This window comes from Rhincodon typus, chromosome 35 (genome assembly GCF_021869965.1).
Source record: "Rhincodon typus isolate 14 chromosome 35, sRhiTyp1.1, whole genome shotgun sequence".
Lineage (NCBI taxonomy): Eukaryota > Metazoa > Chordata > Chondrichthyes > Orectolobiformes > Rhincodontidae > Rhincodon > Rhincodon typus.
In genome coordinates, this window is record NC_063366.1 from 24,591,850 (window position 1) to 24,616,404 (window position 24,555).

General features: G+C 44.3%; 1 protein-coding gene across 1 annotated transcript in view; it reads right to left on the reverse strand.

Moving 5' to 3' along the window:
• LOC125487047 (carcinoembryonic antigen-related cell adhesion molecule 1-like) overlaps positions 1-24,555 on the reverse strand; it is a 191,810-nt gene that overhangs the window by 74,190 nt on the left and 93,065 nt on the right. The window contains exon 3 of the mRNA XM_048616954.1: positions 10,870-11,172. Coding sequence (XP_048472911.1) covers positions 10,870-11,172 — 303 coding nt within the window. The remainder of the gene's footprint in view (positions 1-10,869; positions 11,173-24,555) is intronic.

Here is a 24,555-nt window from a genome sequence, read left to right on the forward strand (position 1 = left end):
ATGGGGGTGAAGGTGAGGGAGAGGGGGTGAAGCAGGGGTAGAAAGGGGTGAAAGTGGGGGAAAGAGGGAGAAGTGGGGTGAAGGAGGGTAGAGGGGGATGAAGGAGTGGAGAGGGGAAGAACGGGTTGAAGGATGGGAAGAGCAGGATTAAGGGGGGAAGAGCAGGGTGGAGGAGGGGGAGAAGCGGGTAAAGGAGGGGAAGAATGAAGTGAAGGAGGGGGAGAAGAGGTTGAAGGAGTGGAGTCATAGAAACCTTCAGCACAGGAAAAGACTCTTTGTCCCATCACATCCATTACAGTCAAAACAATCCCATCTGCCAGCCTTGTACGCTATGGCATTGCAAATGCACATCTAAACACGTCCTAAGGAGGGTTTCTGCCTCTACCAGCCTCCCAGATTCCCATACCCTCTGGTTAAAAAAATTTACCTCACATCTCTTCTAAATCTCTATCCCTTACATTAAATCAATGCCCCTGGTCACTGATCCCTCTATCAAGGGGAAGTTTCTTCCTGTCCAGTCTATCTACACCCTTCATAATTTTTTATGTATCTCGATCATGGCTCATACAATCAATCCTTACAGTGTGGAAGCAGGCCATTCAGCCCATTGAGTCCACACTGACCCTACAAACAGCATTCCACCCTACCCAGACCCTGCAATGTTGCATGTACCATGGTCAATCCACTTAACCTCCAATTCTTGCGGGAGGAAATCAGAGCACCCTGTTGAAACCCGCACAGACACAGGGAGAATCTGAAAACTCCGTACAGAGAGTCACCCAAAGCTGGAATCAAACCCAGGTCCCTGACACTGTGAGGCAGAAGTGCAAATTCTGAGCCACCATACTGCCCATAATATCCTATCCATAATATTCTAGTCCACAGTATCTTTGCGGCCTATGGTGGTTTTGTCTTATCTGACCATGCATACATGTGGTTAAGATTAAGAGAATACAATTCTGAATAGTATAGTCATAACCTATTTTCCCATTTGTTTTAAGAATGAGTCTTCTTGATTATAATAAATGAGTTCATTTTTGAGCTCAGTAAAGAAGCTTGGTGGACAATTTTTTTACTCTGGACAGGAGTACAAAAAGCAGACACATCAGTCATTTTGATGATAAAATAAATCATTAACATCATTGGGATTGGTTGCGGAGTAGTGGGGCTGGATTATCAGCACAGTCTACCCACCAGAGTCATCATGTAGTCAAGTTTGGAGAGATTGAAAGCTTTGGTAAGGGTTCCAACAGGAGGCCTGATACTGGAGTAGAGTCAGACAAACTTTTATATGTGGAAATAGGTGACCTTTGTGATGAAGCAGTTTTGAGCTTGAAAGCTCATTTTGGGATGAAGCATGAAACCATCATGAACAACTTTCCTTAGCCGCAACCAGTTGCAAGATGAGGGATAGAATTGGTGGTGAGAGAATGGAGTTTATGGTGGGACTGAAGACAATGACCTCAGTGTTCCCAATATTTGATTCAAGGAAATTTCTGCTTATCCAATACTGGATACGGGATAAGAAACCTGAGAATGGAGAGACAGTGAGGGCTTGAGCGAGCTGCTGTTGCTGGTGCTTATGCAGCCAGGCAAAGGACATCTCTCCATTAGAATTCTATCACCATGTGGCAAATTACTGCAGAACGTTCAGTGAAGTGGTCACGCCACAGCTGAAGACTGAACAGGCAGAAAGGCCATGGGAGACCACCAAGTAGAGTGGAAGAGGATTGGTAGTGCAGGAGTCCGCTGTGGCCATCCCTATCATTAGATACTGTTGGGGCAGATGACTGTACAGGGGAAAGCAGTGGCAGACAAGCACATGGGTGGGTCTGCTGCACAAGACAGGAGGAAAAAGAATGGTAGGACTACAGTGGTAGGGGATTAGGTAGCAAACGGAACAGACAGACATTTCTATGGACTCAAAAGAGACTCCAAGGTGGTATGTTGCCTCCCTGGAGCCAGGGTCAGGGATGTCAATGAATGGCTGCAGAATAGAAGAGGGAGGACAAACTACAGGAGATCGTGCCACATATTGGTATCAATGACATAGGTAGAGAAAGGGATCAGATCCTGCAAGCAGATTTTATGGAGCTAAGAAGTAGATTAACAGCAGGATCCAAAAAGTAGTAATCTCTGGATGACTTCCAGTGCTTCATGCTTGTGAGTAGAAGTTAGTCCAGGTGAATGCGTGCTGGAAAGATGGTGCAGTAGAGAGTGCTTTAGATTTCTGGGACATTGGATCTGTTTTCAGTGGCGGTGGCACCTGTACAAGGTGGATGGGTTGCACCAGAACCAGAATGGGATCAACATCTTGTAGGAGGTTTGGCTAGTGCTATTGCAGAGGGTTTAAGCTGACTTGGCAGAGACTATGTTCCTAAGAGAAAGTTCAGCAGGGGAAGATGCATGGCCAAAATTGAAAGAGACAGAGAGTCAGGAAAGCTCAAAATTATACGCCAGTTAAGGCTTAGGGAATTAGGCAACATTTGTTGGTATTTATTCTAATACTCGGACTCTAATGAACAAGACAGGAGGACACAAATTAAAACATGGGGTTATGAAGTCATTGTTATTGCTGAGACATGGTTGACAGAGGGCCGGGATTAGCAGCTCAATATCCCAGGATACAGGGTCTTCAGACGACACAGGGAAGAAAAAATAAAGAGGACGGTGTGTTATAATATTGATTGGAGAATTGGTTGCAGTAAGGAGGGATAACATCTTAGAAGGCTCCTCAAATAAAGCTGTATGGGTAGAACTTAAAAACCACAAAGAAGAAATCACATTGCTGGGAGTGTACTGTAGACTCCCTTAACAGTCTGAGAGAAGCAGAACAGCAGATGCATAGGAAGATTTCAGGGATGCGTAAAAGTAACAGGGTAGAAACAGTGAGGGATTTCAACTTCCCCAAAATTAACTGGTGTAGTCATAATGTGCAAGACTCAGGGGAGCGGAATTCTTAAAATGCACTCAGGACAGCCAGTACGTAGAAGGCTTTACAAGACAGGGGGCAGGCTTGGATTTAATTTTTAGATAATGAAACTGAGCAAGCAGTTAAAGTGTCAGTGGAGGAGCATTTTGCAGACAGCGATCATAACTCTGTTAGATTCAAGATTGTTTTGAAAAAGTCCAAGGATGGGCCTGAAATTAATCTCCATTGGGAGAAGGCTGATTTTAATAGGATCAGGTATGATTTGGTTAGAGTGGCCTGGGAGCAAATACTTCTAAATAAATCTGCATCAGACCAGTTTGGATGCATTCAAGAAGGAATTAGGGAAAATACAGGGCTAACATGTTACAATAAAGGAAAAGCTGTGTAGCCTGAATATCAATGGACATACAGGATTGGACAAGGGCAGACAAAAAGCCTTAGGGAGATAATGAGATCTCAAAACAAAAGCCTTAAAGGAGTACAGAATGTGAAAGGGATATGTGAAATTAGGAGAGCAAACAAGGGGCAGGTTAAATAAAGGAAAAGCTGAAGTTATTTTACAAGTTCATTAATAATAAAAGAATAACAAAGGAAAGAGTTAGACCCATTAAGGACAATAGTGGTAATTTGTTCATGAGGATTGTTTGTAGAATTCCAAACGAATACTTCGTGTTAGTGTTTACTGGTGAGAGGGACAACACAGGTATGGAAATCAGGAAGAAAGATTGTGCTCTACTTAACGAAATTAGTATTGATAGAGACGGGGTTCTGAGAAGCCCAGCACCTCCATCTTCCCTGCCTCCACCTCTATCTACATCTCCTTCACCCCCATATCACCTCTGTTACCACCATCTAACCCTACTTCACACATCTCCCCACTTCACCACAATCTCCCCCTCCACCCATCTACTCCCTTCACCCACATCTACCCCTCCTTCATCTCCACATATTTCGCTGTCAACCCATCTCCACCTCCATCACTCCCATCTCTCCTGCCTTCAAAGATAGTAGGAACTGCAGATGCTGGAGAATCTGAGATATCTGGCATTTCTGAAGAAGGGTCTAGGCCCGAAACGTCAGCCTTCCTGCTCCTCTGATGCTGCTTGGCCTGCTGTGTTCATCCCGCTCTATACCTTGTTATCTCCTGCCTTCAACCTCCCTTTACACCTCCTTCACCCTCATCTACCCCTTCTTCTGTCCCATCTTCCCTCATTCAACCCCATCTACCCTTCATTCTCCCCATCCTTCACCCCCACGTACCTGATTTTCACACACATCTCCCCCTCCATCAACTCCATCTCCCTCTTCTTCACCCACATCTACTCCTCCTTCAATCACATCATCTCTTCCTTCACTTCCATCTCCCCACCTTGTCACCCATCCACCAGTACTTTACCCATATCTATCGCTCCTCATTCCCATCTCCCTCTCCTTCACCCCCATGGGGAGGCAATGGCCTAGTGGTATTATCACTGGACTATTAAATCCAGAGACCTGGATAACGTTCTGGGGACCTGGATTTGAATCCTGCCATGGGGGGGATCTGGAATTAAGAATCTAATGACGACCATGAATCCAAAAACCCATGTCGTTCACTAATGTCCTTTAGGGAAGGAAATTGCCATCCTTACTTGGTCTGGGCCTACATGTGACTGCAGACCCACAGTAATGTGGTTGACACTGAACTGCCCTGTGGGCAATTATGGATGGACTATAAGTGCTGCCTAGCCAGCGATGTCCTCCTTCCGTTAACGAATAATAAAAAAAATCCAACTCTCCTTCACCCCCAAATTCCCCTCCATCACTCCAATCTACCCCTTCTTCACTTCCATTTTCCCCTCCTCTTCTTTCACTCCCACATTACTCATTCTTCACGCTAATCTACCCCTCCTTCACTTATATATCCCCTTTTTCAGCCCCATCTCCCTCTCTTTCACCTCATCTCCACCTCATTCATGCCTTCTACCCCCTCCTTACTACACCTCTCCCTCCTTCACCCTCATCTCCCCATCTTCACTCCCATCAGCCCTCCATCCCCATCTCCCCCTCCTTCACATCAACTCTGCCTTCTTCATTCCTATCTGCTCCTCCTTCTTCCCTATCTCCCTTTCCTTCACCTCCATCGATGCTTCACTCCCATCTCCCCTCCTTTGTCCTCATCTCCCCTCCTTCACTTCCATCTGCCCCTCTTTCACCCCCATCTAGCCCTCTTTCACACCCCCATCTACTCCTTCTTCTACCCTTATCTCATTCTGTAGTGACTGAAACAATATCAGCCAGGTGGATCTCATAGAAGATGGGTTCCCTGTTTGGGCTGGTTCTTGAAGAATCCATTCTGGTTTTAAACTTTCTGGGCACCCTTCCGGTCACTGCTGGCAATATCAGACTGTGGACACAAAAAGATCTGGTCCTGGCAAAGCTAAAACAGCTGGTTGTGATGGAGGAAATAAAGAGTCAGCACAACCAGAATTGAAACCTTCCTGGAACCACCGAGACCAGATCATCATAGAGGACGACATATTATTTTGAGGAGCAAGAGTGGTTGGCCTGAACAAAGGTCACCACCAGATACTAGTTGAATGGTGGCAGTGGTTAGCACATCCTGCCTTACAAAGCCAGAGACACAGGTTCGATTGCACCCTTAGGCAATTGTCTGTGTGGAGTCTGAATGTGTTTGCGTGGTTTTCCTCCCACAGTCCAAAGCTGAGCAGTTTAGGTGCATTGGCCATGCTAAATTAGCCATAATAACCAACATTTACCAGCAGGGAATTTGAGTATTTCCTAAATTCGAATGGCATTCAGCATATAAGATCAGTTCCATGCCATCCATCATCCAATGGTCTGGCAGCAAGAGCAGTCCAAACTTTGATGGCGGGCTTAAAGGAACAGCCTACAGCTTTGATGATAGGACCACTCCTCACACAACTACAGGGATAGCTCCAGCAGAGTTACCAATGGGGAGAAGACTTCGCATCAGGCTAAATCTGATATTCACAGACCAATGCGGGGAAAGGGTGAAACAGCATCAGAAACATCAATGCTGGGCAGAAGACTCCTCTAAGTGAAAGGGGCAGTTTACTTCAGGGAACGAAGGCTATGTCGAAACCATGACAATGGTCCTGCATGGTAAGAGGCATGGTTGATGCAAGGTCAGGTTCCATGATGTATAACATTCGGGCTGGGGTGGTGGTCCTTAACAAGCACATAGACCAAGCTGCAACCTCACAAAGGGGGCAGGAGTAAAACATATCTGGCCCTTCAGAACATCCGGCAGGGATGTCAGAACCTGTGGGTTCTCTCCCTCCACCTAGCACTGCAGAAACCTCTGAGGATGAGATGGACACGGCAGAAGTCACAGCCTCAATGTTGTTATCATCTGAAGAAGAGGATGAGTTTCGGCCGAGGCGCTCTGGATGTAAGAGGCAGGCTATGGTCTGGTACACACTGCCAGTAATCGAGGCAGAGTCAAAGGAACTGGACCTGGTGAGAAAACGCCCCAGGAGAAGCTGCAGGAAAAAAAAACAGGCCTACATCCCAGGATTCAGAGGGGGAGCGATGTAATGATTGGAACGATCTCAGCCAGGTAGATCTCACAGAATATGAGTTCTCTGATTGTGGCTCTTAACCTGGTCTGATCAGGGAGCCCTTGCTGACAGCTATAAACAGGAGTGTCGGGGATCTGCTCACTTGGAGCTGGCTCTGTGCTAGCTTGGGTCAATGACACATACTACACGTGTAAATAAAAGGTGACTTTGTTCGGGATACCAGCCTTCATGGGGTTACTTCACACCCCTTCACCCCCATCTCCCCCTCCTTCACTCCGATCTCCCTCTCCCACATCTTTTTGTTATTGATTCATTTTGTTTGACATGTTTGATATGTTTGGGTAACTGTCCTCCAAGACAGCCTTCGAGATGCACAACAATGCAGAATCACTGAGCAAAACTGATTGCCAAGTTCTGTACCCATGAAGACGGCCTCAACTGTGATCTTGGGCTCATGTCGCACCACATGGGACCCCACCATACTGTTCTTTATCTGTAAAATCTTCCTTACTATCCTGTTTTGACACCATCACCTTGATAACTTGTTGTGATCTCTCCACCTGAATTAGGTTGTACAGTTTTGGATTATTTGTTACTTTTGTTAAACCCTCAGCATGACTTTTATACCTATCATGTAATTCCAGTCATTTGGTTTGTCTCCAGCAACACCTTACATTTAATTTTTTGTAATTATCTGTCTGCCTCAGTTAATCAGATTATAAGTCATTCCTTGGCTTGATATTCAGCTGTTGACACTCTTGATCACCTGCAGAGACCTATTATTCAGCCTGTCGACACTGTGCTCATACCATTCGTATGATCTTTTGATCTCTCGAATTATAAATTCTTCACCCGAGTGCTTCCCTTCATTTTACCTGACAACAAGGCAGTGCTTTGAGAGCTTGCGATTTCACATATACCTGTTGGACTATAACCTGGTGACATCTGACTTCTGACCTTGTCCACTCCAGTCCAACACCAACACCTCCACATCATGATGTGGAGTACAATTCTATTGCTGTTAATGGCCCATAGTGCCTCATGGATGCCCAGTCTTGAGTTGCTAGATCTGTGTGAATTCTGTCTCATTTAGCATGGTGATAGTGCCACAGAACACAATGGAGATTATTCTCAAAATGAAGGGAGGACTTTGTCTCCACAACGACTGTGCAGCGGTCACTCTTACCGATACTGCCGTGGATAGATGCATCTGCAGCTGGCAGATTGGTAAGGATGAGGTCAAGTATGTTTTTCCCTATTTTTGGTCCCCTCACCACCTGCCGCGGATCCAGTCTAGCAGCTATGTCCTTTAGGACCCGACCACCTCGATCAGTAGTACTGCTATTCTTGTCGTTGAGCTATTCTTGGCGGTCGATATTGAAATCCCCTACCCAGAGTACATTTTGCGCCCTTGCTATCCTCAGTGCTTCCTCTAACTTTTGTACAACATGAAGGAATGCCGATTCATCAGCTGAGGGAGGATGGTTCATGGTAATCAGTGGGAGGTTTCCTTGCTAATGAATAAACTGAAGCCATGAGACTTCATGTAATCTGGAGCCAATGTTGAGGACTCCCAAACCAACTCCCTCTCGACTGTATACCACTGTGCTTCCACCTCTGCTGGGTCTGTCCTGCCGGTGGGACAGGACAAATCCAGGATGGTTATGTTGGTATCTGGGACATTGTCTGTAATGTACGATTTCGTGAGAATGACTATGTCAGCCCGTTGCTTGACTAGTCTGTGAGTCCCAATTTTGGCACTAGCACCCAGATGTTAGTAAGGAGGACCTTGCAGGGTTGACAGGACCATTTCTGCTGTTGTCTTTTCCAGTGCCTAGCTCGATGCCACACGATCTGTCCAGTTTCATTTCTTCGAGACTTTGTAGCCATTGGTATAACTGATTGGCTTGTTAGTCCATTGCAGAGGGCAAATGAAAGTCACTCATATTTCTGTGGGTCTAGAGTCAAGTGCAGACCAGGCCGGGTGAGGATGGAAAATTTCCTTCCCTGAACGGCATTAGTGAACCTGATGGTTCTTTTCTGAAGATCAACAATGATTTCAAGGTTATCAGCAGATTCTCAATTCCAGATTTTTTATTGAATTCAAATTCCACCATCTGCTGTGGCGGGATTCGAACCGGGGTCCCCAGAACATTAGCTGGGTTTCTTTTTTTTCTATTCAGTTGTAGGATGTGGGTGTCTCTGGCAGGGCCCAGCATTTATTGCCTATCACTAGTTGCCCTTGAGAAGGTGGTGGTGAGCTGCCTTCTTGAATTGCTGCAGTCCATGTGCTGTGGGTTGACCCACAATGCCATTGGGGAGGGAATTCCAGGATTTTGACCCAGCGACTGTGAAGGAATAGCAATATATTTCCAAGTCAGGATGTTAAGTGGCTTGGAGGAGAACTTGAAGGTGGTGGTGTTTCCATTTATCCGCTGCCCTTGTTCTTCTAGATGGAAGTGGTCGTGGGTTTGGAAGGTGCTGTCTGAGGATCTTTGGTGTTTGACCAGTCTGTGAGGGAGCTCTTCCAACTTTGGCATGAGCCCCCAGATGTTAGTGAGAAGGACTTTAGGGTCGCCAGGGCTGTCTCTGCCACTGTCTTTTCTGGTGCCTAGGTCCATGCCAGGTGATCTGTCCAGTTTCATTTCTTTGAGACTTTGTAGCAATTGGTACAACTGAATGGCTTGCTGGCCATTTCAGAGGGCAACTGAGAGTCAACCACATTGCTGTGGGTCTGGAGTCACATGTAGGCCAGACCAGGTGAGGATGACAGATTTCCTTCGCGAAAGGGCATTAATGAACCAGATGAGTTTTTCCGACAATCAACAATGATTTCATGGTGATCAGTAGATTCTTAATTCCAGATGTTTTTAATTTTCTGAATTAATAGTTCACCAATAAGACCACAAGCCCATCTTACCCCTCCTTCTCCCCATTTTCCCTACCATTATCCCTAACTCCGCTCCTTCACCCTGTTCTGCCCCTCTGTCACATCCATCTCCTCCTCTTTCACTTCCATCTCCACCTCCTTCACTCCCATCTACCCTTCCTTCACTCCCATTTCTCCTCTCCATCAACCCTTTCAGACACCCACTCTTATCTCCCCTCCTTCAACCCCTATTTCCTCCTCCTTCACCTCATCTCCCCTTTTCTTGACCCAAAGCTCTCGCTCCTTCACCTGCATTTCTTTTTCTTTCATCCCTATCCCATAGTCTGAAACGCTTAAAAGTAGATACATCTCCAGGACCTGGTGAAATGTATCCCCGGTTGTTGAGTGAAGCAAAGGGAGGAAATAGCAAGGTCACTGGCAGTTGCTTTCAACTCCTCGCTGGCCACAGGAGAGGTGCTGGAGGACTGAGGACAGTCAATGTGGGTTTATTATTCATAGAGGGAACAAGGGATAAACCAGGAAACTACAGGTTGGTCAATCTAACCTCAGTGGTGGGGATATAATTGGAAACAATTTGAGGGGCAGATTTAATCTGAATTTGGAGAGGCAGAGATTTAACCAGTGCAGACTAGGTGCCCTAAGGCCCTTTTCTTTCTGAGCTGTAGACATCTCTGATCTTATGACGGGTAAGGTAAGAGGGACAAATCTTCCTTATTGTTTTTTGTTTCTACTATTTGTGGGATGTGGGTGTCATTTGCTGGCCAGCATTTATTTCCCATCCCTAGCTGCCCTTGAGAAGGTGGTGGTGAGCTGCCTTCTTAAACCGCTGCAGTCCACCTGTTGTAGGTTGACCCACAATGCTATTAGGGAGGGAATTCCAGGATTTCAACAGTGAAGGAACAGCAATATATTTCCAAGTCAGGATGGTGAGTGAGTTGGAGGGAAACTTGGAGGTGGTGGTGTTCCCATATGTCTGCTGCCCTTGTCCTTCTAGATGAAAGTGGTCGTGGGTTTGGAAGGTGCTGTCTGAGGATCTTTGGTGAATTTCCGCAGTGCATCTTGTAGATAGTACACACTGCTGCTACTGCGCATCGGTGGCGGAGGGAGTGAATGCTTGTGGATGTGGTGCCAATCAAGCGGGGGCTGCTTTATCCTGGATGGTGTCAAGCTTCTTGAGTGTTGTTGGGGCTGCACTCATCCCGGGGCAAGCAGAGAGTACTCCATCTCACTCCTGACTTGTGCCTTCTGGATGAGGAGTCAGGAGGTGAGTTACTCGCCACAGTATTCCTAGCTTCTGGCCTGTTCTTGTAGACACTGTATTAATATGGTGAGTCCAGTTGAGTTTCTGGTCAATGGTAACCCCCAGGATGTTGACAGTGGGGGGATTCAGTGATGGTAACATCATTGAATGTCAAGGGGCAGTGGTTAGATTGTCTCTTATTGGTGATGGTCATAGCCTGGCATTTGTGTGGCGGGCAAATAAGCCTTTTTAATGTACTTACCGTAGACTTGGAGATTCACTATGCTTATGGGTTTTTTCTGAGAATACTCAGTGTAATGGTAGATCCCACTGTCATCTTCTTGCGTATTCATTAGCACAAAGGTCCGGAGGCCTGTGTAGAACAAGATTCGATTTTTATACGCAGGTGCAGGTTTAGGTGTGGCACTTTCAGCTGCTTCAAATTTTATTATCTCCTCATGGTTACCGGTAACGAAAATCCAGGTTGTACTTGAGGATGATCCCTCTTTTCCCGGTGACGGGAAAAAAACAGAGTCCCCTGCAACAACAACCAGTTTGATTGGATCTGAAATAGAAAGCACATTACATAGAATCATTGAAGAAACAACTGCAGATGAGATGACTGGACCTCGAGTCAGCGCTAAACACCAGCACAGACTGTATTGGTCTCAAGAGTTGCTGTTGGGACAGCATGGACCCTGACCTTGTCCTCATCATTATTGAAACCAGATAAACACTTGTTCTAACAGAATCAAATATGGATTGGTAACATGGAAAATGATAATTGTTCCAGAAGATCCAGCATGAATTTCTTAATGGGTAAACACATTTGACTAATTTCCTGTTGGTTTTGAAGGGGGTTATTGTAGATAATGCTATTGATCTGGTGTCTATGAACTTTCAAAAAGCATTCAATGCAGTGCCACACAACAGACTTATGAAAACGTTTCCAATTCGTGGAAGAAATGGGATATTGACAACCTAGACACAAAACTGGATGAGCTGTAGAGAACAGCGAGTGGTAGTCAATTATAAGATAACAAGGTGTAGAGCTGGATGAACACAGCAGGCCAGGCAGCATCAGAGGAACAGGAAAGTTGACATTTCGGGTCTGGACCCTTCTTCAGAACTGAAATGTCAGCTTTCCTGCTCCTCTGATGCTGCCTGGCCTGCTGTATTCATCCAGCTCTACACCTTGTTATCTGAGACTCCAGCATCTGCAGTTCCTACTATCTCTGGTAGTCAATTGATAGCTTTCGGGCTGATGGAAGGATTGTAGTGGAGTAGGATTGATTTTGAAACCTTTGTTTCTCCTGATTTCTTCCAGATATTTGGGTGTAAGGGACAACTTCAAACTTTGTGAATGATACAAAACTTGGAAGCATTGTAAACTGTGAGAAGAACAGGACAGAATTCCAAAAGGAGATGGACAAGTTGGTGGAATGGCAGATAGGTGGCAAATGAGGTTTAATATGTAGAAGTGTGAGGTGATTAATTTTGGTTGTAAGAACATGGAGGCACAATATAAAATAGGAATTACAGTAATTAAACAACTATAGATCCCTTCAAGGTTCAACAACTCTTAACAGATCAGTCAATCATGGCTAACAAAGGTAGTTCAGGATGGTATACTATTAAAAGAAAAGCTCTATAAAGTTGCCAGAAAAAAAACAGTAATCCTAGGGATTAGGAGGTTTATAGAATACAGTAAAAGAGAGCCAAGAAGTGGAAAAAGAAATAGAGAATATGCCATGAAATGATCTAGCAAAAACATAAAAATAGACTGCAAAAGCTTCTATACATATGTAAAAAGGAAATATTTGGCAAAAACAAATGTAGCTCTATTGTAGGAAAATCCAGCAGAATTTATATTGGGAAATAAAGAAACAGCAGAAAAACTAAATTACTTCTTTGTGTATGTTTCACAGAGGATGATACTGGAATTCTCCTCGAATTAGAGATCCAAATGACCGTAGAGAGTGAAGGTTTAAGGGAAATTAGCATTGGTAACAGGCATTTGGTGAAGGATCACTGAGAAGCAATGTTGTGATGTTCACATGAATTAGAAAAAATCATCTCAGCAACCTTTGTGAGCAGGACTATTGAAATGTTTTCCGATTTTACCTGCATTCATAAACCTTGATTTATTTTTCTCTGTCTGTGTCTGTGTTTGCAAGGGGGAGTTTAGAACATAGAACAGTACAGCACAGTACAGGCCCTTCAACCCACAATGTTGTGCTGACCTATTATCCTACTCTAAGATCAAACTACCCTGCATACCCTACATTTTACTATCATCCACGTGCCTATCCAAGAGTCGCTCAAATGTCCCTAATGTATCTGACTCCACCACTACTGCCGGCAGTGCATTCCACACATAAAGGGATTAAAGTTTTAATTAATAGTCATATTGTTTACTTGCATCTAAAGTCTAGTTTCTTCTAATAAACAGTAGGTTGAGTTAAGCACAGAAAGTTAGTCCATAATTTTTGTCAAACTTGGTCTAAAAGACAAGTAAATCTGTTAATTTTGGTGTACTTTTAAAAATCATTAACTTTTGTCATGACTCCAGGAATAGCAGTGCTTGATTTCCAGCATGTTACCCCAGTAAATTGTGACAATGGATTGACAGGAATGTTACAGCACAGAAGGATGCAATTAAACCCATCAAGCCTATACTAAATGATTACCATTATCTTGTGTCAATCTCCTGCCTTTCCCATCATGAAAATCTCCTCTCAACATTTTGTTACATTATAGGTTAATAATTTTTATTTCTGTTTGCCTATGGTTAGAATTGATTGATTTGTAATATGTGAACTACAGAAATCTGATCAGTGTTTTCAGTTAGGCTGAGTCCATCAGAAAGTTAAATTTGAGATAAAAACATGAAGAATTAAACAACCCAGCAGGTCTGGCAGCACGAGTGGATAGAGAAATCGAGTTCTCCAGCACCTTCTGTTTTCATTTTAGATTTCCAGCATCCATGGTGTTTTGTTTTTATTGGAGGTAAATGGGAACTTTGAATACTTTGATTAAATTGTTAACATTTGTGACAACCTGAGGGTGGTGGACCTCAAGTATTAGCACATTTTCCTAAAGGGTGTGATAAAAATGATTTGCAAACTTAGTAAAATACAATGTGAGGAACAATTTTTTCACTCAATTAGTGACTTGGGTCTGGAATATGTTGCCTTGTGATAAAGGTGGAATCATTGAGGCATTCAAGGGGATATTGGATGATGATTTGAATAAAAAGTGTGCAATGGCATGGGGCAAAGGAAGGAGAATGGCACGAAGCCATTGTGTTCATTGGATGTCTGCTACAGAGATGATGGGCAAAATGCACCAGTAGCATGGAGTGGTGTGGCTACGTAAGTAGCTTACTCTTCCAATCTCGATCATAACAGGCGGGTGTGAAACTGGAACTCACTGCCTGTTAAGGGTGGTAGACCTCATAAATTTAAGAAGTATTGCGATCCCAAGGCATATGAGTCTATGCGTGAAATGCTGAAAAGGGGTTAAGAATAATTAGGTGGTAGTCTTTGACCAACACAGACTTGATGGGCCAAAGGACCTTTTTCTGTTCTGTAGGCCTCTATGTCTCTATTACTATAATATTGAATTCTGTTCATATGAGGAGAGATTGATTCAACTGGGCCTATATTTGCAGGGGTTTAGAAGAACATAACAATCAGAAGCAGAAGTAGGCAATTCAGCCCCTCAAGCCTGCTCCGCCATTCCATACTATCATAACTAATGTCATATCGACCTCAACTTCACTTTCCCCTCCACTCCCCGTAACCCTTCAATCCATGACTCATCGAAAATCTGTCTATCTCCTCCTTAAATTTACTCTGTGAATTCCACTGATTCATGACCCTTTGGGAGAAATAATTTCTCATCTCTGTTTTACATCATACCTTTTATTCTAAAACTATGACATCTTGTTCGAAGTTGTTCCACAAGAGGAAACACCTTCTTTACATATAATTTGTGAACTCCCTTTAGCATCTTTTCGATCTCCTTTACATCTCTTCATGTTCTCCTAAACTCTAGAGAGTACAGGGCTAAACTGCTCAATCTCTCTTTATAAGATTGTAGTGACTGGAACCAGAAGGACCTCATTGACTATGAGGTTCTTGATTGGGGTTGTTAACCTGGGCCAATCAAGAAAGCCTTGGCTGACCAAGATAACCAGGAGATTAGAATCGCCTCGGTTTACAGAATGACTCCAAGCTGGCTGGTCACAGCCAGTGTACTGTGCACTAGTAAATAAAGGGTGACTTGGTGATGAGATACCGGCCTCTGTGCAGTTATTTCGGTGACGATGGGAGAAAACAGTATGTGCCTGAAGAATTTTCGCTTGCAACAGTCATCTTGCAGTTGGGGTAAGCCTTTCTGGCATCCTGTCTTTATTTGGGAAGCTTGACTTGTTTGATCCTGCTGTCGAAGACTGGGCCTGGTATATGGAAAGAATACGATATATTTTCTGGGCAAATGACATTGGGGCAGATGAAAAGCAATGAGTGATCCTTCTGACTGCTTGTGGAACTGCAGCATTTTCAGTTAGAAAGAGGCTTAATGTTTCCAGAGGTATCAGACACAAAAAATCTTCCAAGAGTTGACGGAGTTGGTTAAGGAATATTACGACCCCAAACCTCTTTTAATTCTGAGATGCTATTGTTTTACTCGCTGTTAGAGAACTTCGGGAAATCGGTATCAGGATTTTTGACAAGGTTAAGACGACGGGCAAGCCGTTGTAGTTGCTGCTGGTATGCAGCCTTGAGATAGCAAAGGAGTCCTACAAGGCTTTACTTGAGTAAGAAAACTCATAGGCTGGTACCAAGGAGAGTGCGCACCCTGAAAAGTCCCCCTACATGTGGGTTGGAACAATTAAATTGCTTAGCGAAACCCAAATCAGAACTATTAAAATTAATGTTTGGTTAAATGGTCACCCAGTTCCCATGGAGATTGATACTGGCACAGCTATATCTGCGGTTGCAGAATCTGTCTTTAACAACATTCACTCGGGACTCCAGCCCTTAAATTTGCACAAGATTTCAGCCTGACTGAGAACATACACTGGGGAACTGCAACAGATTAAGGGTATGACTTCAGTTCCAGTCTCCTATGAGAAGCAGTTGGTGCACTGACGGTAGTTAAAGGCTCAGGGCCAAGACTACTGGGGCAGAATTGGTTGAGGAAGATTCACCTAGACTGGCTCAACACTTTTTGAGGAGAAAATGGCTGCCTTAGTGAAATCCTAGTGAAATACCCAGGAGTTTTTCAGGAAGGGCTCGGAACGATCAAAGGGGACAAAGCCACTTTAAATGTTGACCAGGAAGCAATTCCAAGGTTTTGCAAGGCCTGCCCAGTGCCATTTCCTTTGCTGGTTAAAGTGGAGGCAGAAATCATGAGGCTGGAGAGTGAAAGAGTCATCAAACCAGTGCAGTTTGCAGAATGGGCAGCACTGGTCATACCAATTGTGAAGCCTGATGGCTCAGTTCACCTTTGTGGGGATTTTAAACAATCGGTAAACAGCTTCTTGCAGTTGGATAAATACCCAATCCCTTGCATGGAGGACTTGTACACAAAGTTAGCAGAGGGAGGACACTGTCCCTTACGAAGCCTACTATGAGCCATGCCTAATGCAATTGTGATGAATAGTCCCAGAGGTACGCTACCATTAATACCCGTAAGGATTCATGCCAATATACAAGATTGCCATTTGGATGTCATCAGCCTGCACCCTTTTCCAGTGGGCCACAGAGAACATTTTAGAAGGGCTACCCCAGGTTGCCGTGTATCTGGATGATGCACCAATAATGGGGAAGACCAATAAAGTGCACTTGGAGAGCTTGGATTTAGTTTTTAAATGTTTCTCCCAGGCGGGCGAAAGCCTTAGACAGGAAAAATGTGTGTTCCAGGTGCCCCAAGTGACCTACTTGGGTTACAGAGGCGACAAAACCGGGTTACACCGCATTGGAAGATAAAGTGAGGGCAATCAAAGGAGCCCTGGCTCCTACGTCTGTACCGGAGCTTTCCTTAGTTTAGTGAATTATTACAGAAAATTCATACGTAATCTGGGCACCCTTACACCTGCTATTGAGAAAAAGTTAGTCTTGGAAATGATTGTGTAGCCAAGAAGTAGCTTTAGGGAAGTTAACAAGCAGCTATCTTCATCTAAGGTGTTGGCTCACTACAATCCAAAGCGAGAGGTAGTGCTGACATGGCATGCCTCCCCATACGGTATCAGGATAGCGTTGGATCACCGGTGGCCCAATCAAGAGTAATGCCCGATACCGTATGCTTCATGAACTTGGGCTGTTGCCGAACGCAATACGCTCAGATAGAGAAGGAAGTTTAAAGTTTTGGCAAAGATCTGTAGCTCGGGTTGTGGATGAGGTTGTTGACTTGCTTGCTGAGCTGGCTTGTTTTTGTTCAGACATTTCATCACCATGCTAGGTGACATCATCAGTGGAGCCTCCCATGAAGCAAAACTATTCTACTCCGCTTGGTATTTATACCGTTCGGTCCATTATGGCGAGTACTGTCATTTCCGGTTTTGATCTGTATAGGTTTGTATATGAGGTCCACTTCTATATGTTTGTTGATTGAAGTATCGGGGTGGAGAACCATGCCTCTAGGAATTCCCGTGTGTGTCTATGTTTGGCTTGGGCTACTATGGTTACTTTGTCCTAGTTAAATTGATGGCCTTCATTGTCTGAATGTATTGATATTAAGGAGAGTTTGTCGTGCCGTTTTGCTGCTAGCTGATGTTCATAGAGAGGGAAGGTTTGGCGGTTATCTGTGTGAGGAAGTTACACTAGTACCTTTATGGATAGAATTTGTCATAGTAACAGATCACAAACACCTGCTAGGGCTATTAAAGGAAGACAAGGCATCGTCGCCCATAGCTTCCAGGAGAATTCAGCATTGGGCTCCTATCCTCAGCGCTTACAAGTACAAGTTAAAACACCATCCAGGAAGCCAAGTGACTAATGCGGATGCCTTCAATTGCCTCCCACTAACAGATACTCCACCGGTGGTGCCTACCCTGGAGAGTCCAGTTTGGTTTTAAACTTCCTGGACATCCTTCCAGTCACTGCTGACAATATCCAACTGTGGACACAAAAAAATCCTGTCCTAGCGAAACTGGAACAGCTGCTGCTAATGGGAGAAACAGAAGGGTCATCACAACCTGGATTGAAACCTTTCTGGACCCAGAGGGACAAGATCACCATAGACTAAAGCATATTACTATGGGGAGCAAAAGTGATTGTCCTGAGTAAAGGTCATTGCCAGATACTGGCTAAACTCCCCCAGGGTCACTTTGACAGCATCACCTTGATCAATTGATATGATCTCTCTACCTTAATTAGTTTGTACAGCTTTGAATTACTTATTACTTTGGTTAGACCCCCAGCATTCAACTCTTATACATATCACGTTATTCCAGTCATTTAGTTTGTTGCTAGCACCACCTTATTTTTAATATTTTGAAATTATCTCTTACTTCATGGGATTACAGGTTACACACTGTCTAACGCTCTTGGTCACCTGCAGAGACTTATTATCTGACACTCCACTCACACCAGTTGCATAATCTTTTGATCTCTCTGCTCTTGATCTCTCTGCCTGTAAACTCTGTGTGTGTGTGCTATTCTCTCTCACTGCACCTAACGAAGGGGCTGCACTCTGAAAGCTTGTGATTTCAAATAAACCTGTTGGACCGTAACCTGGTGTCATGCAACTTCTTACTTTGTCCACCCCAGTCCAAAACTGGCACCTCCACATCATGTCCACCAAGGTCATCCAGGGGTTACCAAAATGAAGATGCTGGCAAGAAGCCAGGTCTGGTGGTCAGGATTGGGTGCTGACATAGCTGCATTTGATGGGGCAGTGCCTAGAGTACCAACATGGACAAAAATTGCCACCAGCAGCAGTCCCACATTCATGGGAACGGCTGGGTAAACCCTGGACTTGATTGCATGTCAGTTATACCGGTCCTTTCATGGGCTCAATGTTCCTGGTCATTGTGGATGCCCATTCAAAGTGGTTTGACGTACATAAAGTTCTTTCAGCAAACTCAGGGATAACAACTGAGAAGCTGTGAGCATCAATCTTTATGCATGGACTCACAGAAGTGCTGGTCATGGACAATGGAACGTCATTTACCAGCAAGTAATTTGAATATTTCTTAAAGTCAAATGGTAATCAGCACATAAGGACAGTTTCATACTATCCATCATCCAATGATCTAGCAGAACGAGCAATCCAAACGTTGAAGGCAGGCTTAAAGAAGCAGCCTAAAGTGTCAATTGATATCAAACTGTCCTGGTTCCTGTTTGATTATAGGACCACCCCACACGCAATAACAGGGATAGCTCCAGCAGAGTTGCTGATAGGGAGGATAGTGTGCACCCGGTTAAACCTGATATTTCCAGACCTAGGGGTGGGGGGGGTGAAATGGCAGCAGGAATGTCAATGCTGGCCACCTGCCTCCTCTAAGCAAGAGAGACAATTTAATACAAGGGTCAAATTTTTTGCCTGCACCATGGGAATGGCTCTGTATGAGTATGAGGCGAGGTTGATGTGAGGTCAGGCCCCGTGACTTACAAAGTTCAGGTCGGTGATACAGTCCTAGACAAACATGTGCATCACCTGAAAGCCGTTACCTCACAAACGGGGCAGGAGCAAAACATACCTGGCCCCTCAGCATAGCCAGAAGGCAGTCAGAAACTGTAGGTTTTCCCCTTCCATCTTTAGTATCAAGGAAACCTCAGAGTCCAAGATGGGCATAGCCTCAATACCATTACTGTCAGAAGAAGACGGGGAACCTCTCCCGAGACAGCTCCAGATGGGTTACGGTCTGATACACTCCGCCCGTGTCAGAGTCCCAGTCAGAGAAACTGGACCTGGGGTGAAAACATTGCAGGAAAAGCTACAAGAGAAAGACCGGGCCTGTATGTACTGATTGAAACCAGGTGGATCTTGTTGACTACAAGATCCTTGTTTGGGATTGTTAACCTGGGCCAAATCAGGAAAGCTCTGATTGACCAACAGAAACAGGAGATTCAGAATCTCCTCAGTTCAGGGGATTGATTCCAAACAGACTGGCTACAGCCAGCGTACTGTCCACAAGTAAATAAAGGGTGACTTGGTGACAGGATACCTGCCTTGGTGCAGTCATTTCAAAGACAAACCCCTCTCATCTGAAATCAATCTCATGAACCTCCCCTTATTTGCTTCTAATGCAATTATATCCATCCTCAGGTAAGGGGACCAAAATTGTATGCCATACTGCAGGTATGGTATCACTCATGCCTTGTACAGTTGAAGTAACACTTCCTGACTTTTATACTTTTTTGCTGCTCAAGTTAGTGAGTTTCTCCAGCACTTTTTTTTATTTCTGGATTTTATACAGTTCAATTAAGTCAGCCATCACTCTTCTAAACTCCAGCAGACACATGCTCAACTATCCAACTGTTCCTCAGGAGACAACCCATTCATTCTAGGTATCAGTTGAATAAGACTCCTCTGAATTGCCTCCAATGCATGTACATCATTCCTTACATAAGGAGACTAAAACTGTACACAATATTTGAGCTGTGGTCTCACCAATGCCCTGTATAATTGAAGAATAACATCTTTGTTTTTATGTTCAATTCGTCTCTTAAAGGGCACGTCCCTTTAGCCATCTTGATGACATGTATAGCAACCGTTTATGACTCTCTATAGGACCAAAAGACATAGGAACAGAAATAGGCCATTCGGTTCATCAAGTCTGCTCCACCATTCAATCACGACTGATATGTTTCTGAACCCCATTCTCCATCCTTCTCCCCATAACCCATGACCCCCTTACAAATCAAGAACCTATCTATCTATGTCTTAAATACATTCAATGACTAAGCCTCCACAGCTCTCTGTGAAATGAGTTTCACAGATTAACCACACCTTGGGCTAAAGAAATTCCTCCTCATCTCAGTTCTAAAGGGTCGTCCCTTCACTCTGTGGCTGTTGCAACAGAAAAGCCAAATCCCTCTGCATCTCGGAGTTCTGCAGTCATTCTCTGTTTAAGTAATACTCTGTTGTTTCATTCTTTCCACCTTAGCGAACAACTTCACACTTTCCACGACCCCATCAGCCAGAATTTAGTTCACTCGTTCAACTTATCTATATCTATCAGTAATGTCCTTAAGATTTCTCCATCATAGACTTTCTGATCTATCCTGGTGATACATAAGAATATAAAAAATAGGGACTGGAGTAGGCCATCTGGCCTCTCGAGTCTGCTCCTCCATTCAATGAGATCATGGCTGATCCTTTCATGGATTCATCTCCACAGATTCACAACCCTTTGGTGAAGGAGTTCCTCCTCGGCTCAGTCCTAAATCTGCTCCTCCTTACTTTGAAGCTATGTCCCCTAATTCTATTTCCACCTGCCAGAGGAAACAACCTCCCTGCTTCTATCTTCCCTTCATAATTTTACATGTTTCCATAAGATCCCACCTCATTATTCTAAATTCCAATGAGTACAGTCCCAGACTACTCCATCTCTCCTCATAAGCCAACCCTCTCAACTCTGGAATCAACCTAGTGAACCTACTCTGCACCCCATCAGTGCAAGTATATCCTTTCTCAAGTGAGGAGACCAAAACTTTACACAGTACAAAAGGTATTGCCTCACCAGCACCCTATACAGCTGCAGCATAACTTCTCTGTTTTTAAACTCCATCCCTCTAGCAATGAAGGACAATATTCCACTTGCCTCTTAATTACCTGCTGCAAGCCAACTTTTTGTGATTCATGCACAAGGACACCCAGGTCCCTGTGCACCATTTAAATAACAGTCCATTTTGCTGTTATGCCTACCAAAATGGAATACCTCACGTTTACCAATATTGTACTCCATCTGCTGGACCCTTGCTCACTCACTTAACCTATCTATATCCCTCAGCAGACTTTCACTGTCCTCTGAACACCTTGCTCTACCACTGTTAGTGCCATCTGCGAATTTTAAGATACTACACTTGGTCCCCAACTCGAAATCACCTATGTAAATTCTAAATAATTGTGGTCCCAATATTGATCCCTGAGGCACACCACTAGCCAAGGAAGACCAACCAGAAAAACACCCATTTATCCCCACTCTTTACTTTCTGTTAGTTAACCAATCTCTATCCATGCTTAATATATTACCTGTAACGCCATGCATCTTTATCTTTTGTAGCAGCCTTTTGCGTGGTATCTTGTTAAATGTCTTCTGGAAATCCAAATACACCACATCTACCGGTTTCCTGATGTCCACACACTCATAATGTCCTCAAAGAATTCCAGTAAATTAGTTTAACATGACCTGCCTTTCACAAACCCAAGCTGCTTCTGCCTGATGGGACAATTTCTATTCGGATCCCTCGCTATTTCTTCCTTGATGATAGATTCAAACATTTTCCTCACTACAGAAGTTAAGCTAATGGGCCTACAGTTACCCACCTTTTGTCTACCTCCTTTTTTAAACAGTGGTGTCATATTTGCAGTTTTCCAATCTGCCAGAACTGGCCCAGAGTCCAGCGAATTTTGGTAAATTACCACAAGCGCATTTGCTATTTCCCTCGCCATCTCTTTTAGTACCCTGGGATGGATTTCATCAGGGCTAGGAGACTTGTCTACATTTAGCCCCATTAGTTTGCCCAGCACCATCTCTTTAGTGATAATGATCGTTTTTAGGTCCTCACCTGCCAAAGCTTCCTTGTCATCAATTATAGGCACGGTATCTGCGTCTTCCACTGTGAAGACCGACACAAAATACCTGTTCAATGCCTCAGGCATTTCCTCATTTCCCATTATTAAATACCCCTTCTCATCCTCCAAGGGACAAATGTTTACCTTAGCCACTCTTTCATTTTATATATTTGTAGAAACTTTTCAAGATCATAGAATCCCTACGTTGTGGAAGCTGGCCTTTGGGCCCATCAAGTCCACACTGGCCCTCCAATGAACATCCCACCCACACCCAGACCCACCATATAATCCTGTATTTCCCATGGCAATCCACCTAACCTGCATATCTTTAGATTGTGGGACGAAACTGGAACACCTGGAGAAAACCTACGCAGACACAGGGAGAACATGCAAATTCCACACAGACAGTTGCCTGAGGCTGGAATCGAACCCAGGTCCCTGGTACTATGAGACACCAGCACTAACCACTGAGTCACCATGCTGCCCCACGCCATCTGTTTTTTTTTACATTCTGAGCTAGTTTACTCTCATAATCTATCTTAACTTTCTTTATAGCTTTTTTGTGGCTTTCTGTTGACCTTTAAAGATTTCCCAATCCTGTAGTTTCCCACTAGTCTTTGCCACTTTGTATAGAATAGCTTTCAATTTGACACCCTCCTTTATTTCCTTAGTTATCCATAGCTGATCATCCATTTTCCTGCAGTCCCTCCTCCTCACTGTCCATATACTTTTGCTGAGAACTATGAAAGTCCTCCACTGTCCCTTAATTGCCCCACATATAATCTTTGATCTCAGTCTACCTTCGCCAACTCCCCCCTCATCCCATTGTAGTCTCCTTTGTTTAAGCACAAGACACTGGTATTGGATTTTACCTTCTCACCCTCCATCTGTATTTTAAATTCAACCATACTGCGATTGCTCCTTCCAAAAGGATCCCAACTATGAGATCAATAACTATTCCTGTCTCACTACACAGGACTAAATCTAGGATAGCTTGCTCCCTCAGATTACACTACATACTGTGTCTGTGAATTTAATGACCATGCTTTTGCTCTCTACATCTCAATTATTGATGCAAAGTGGAAGAAGTTGAGGCCCCAGCACAAACCCCTGTGGGATTCTACTTGTCATATCCTGTTGGCTCTGGAGGTTTGGGGGTGAGAGGATGACCTCAGTGGCACTTATATCTGGATGGACCAGACATGCCAAGAGTTTTCTTGCACTAGGCAAGTTGACCCTTCACCGCTTCAACTTCCACAAGTCACAGGGGGCAGGCAGGGTGGGATAGAGGGCCTAACCACCTTTGGAGTGTCCTACACCTGAGGGGCCTATGTGCAGTTTCTCCTCCACCTGGGGTGCAGACCATGTTCCCCATCTCTTTGACTTTGGTCATGGAGACCAGTGTCTGGGCTGATGGAGTTTTTTTTTCTTTATTCATTCACGGAATGAGGGCGTCATTGGCTAAGCACTTATTGCCTATCCCTAACTGCCCAGAGAGTAGTTAAGAGTCAACCACATTGCTGTGGGTCTGGAGTCACATGTAGGCCAGACCAGGTAGCTTCCTTCCCTAAAGGTCTTTAGTGAACCAGATTGTTGTTTTTTCCAACAATCGACAATGGTTTCGCAGTCATTGTTAGATTCTTAATTCCAGATATTTATTGAATTCAAATTCCACCATCTTATTCCACCTCTGCGGCAGGTTATGAGAGTTCTGGGCCTGGCTCTCCATGGCAGCTGCCATCTTTCCATGGAGGCAGAGAAATAGTGATATTATTCACTGCACTGCTACAACTTCTGGACAATGAGGGCTATCGTATCCACTATGTCAGTCTACTCCTATTCCTCCCTGTCCTTGTGGATGAAGTCCTGATTGTCAACACTAACATTGCCAGGATCCTCTGCTGCCTGGCACTGAGTGGGTGTCTGAGTTCCAGCCATCCTCCAAGTGCCAGCAGCTTGGGAAATTTCTTCCTGAGGCACCTGTAGACATGTTGCAATGAGAGATCACCATATTATGCTTCCACACTTTCTAAGCATGATATACCCACTGAAGTGTCAGTATCTGGGATGGTAGTGGCTGCGGTAGGCAAACACTGAGACCCTGGTACTGTCAGCCTCAGAGATCAGAAGGTTACTTCTGGGAAAAGCTGACTATTTCACTCTGGTGGTGGTAGGCATGTTGGCTGCACCTGCAGAA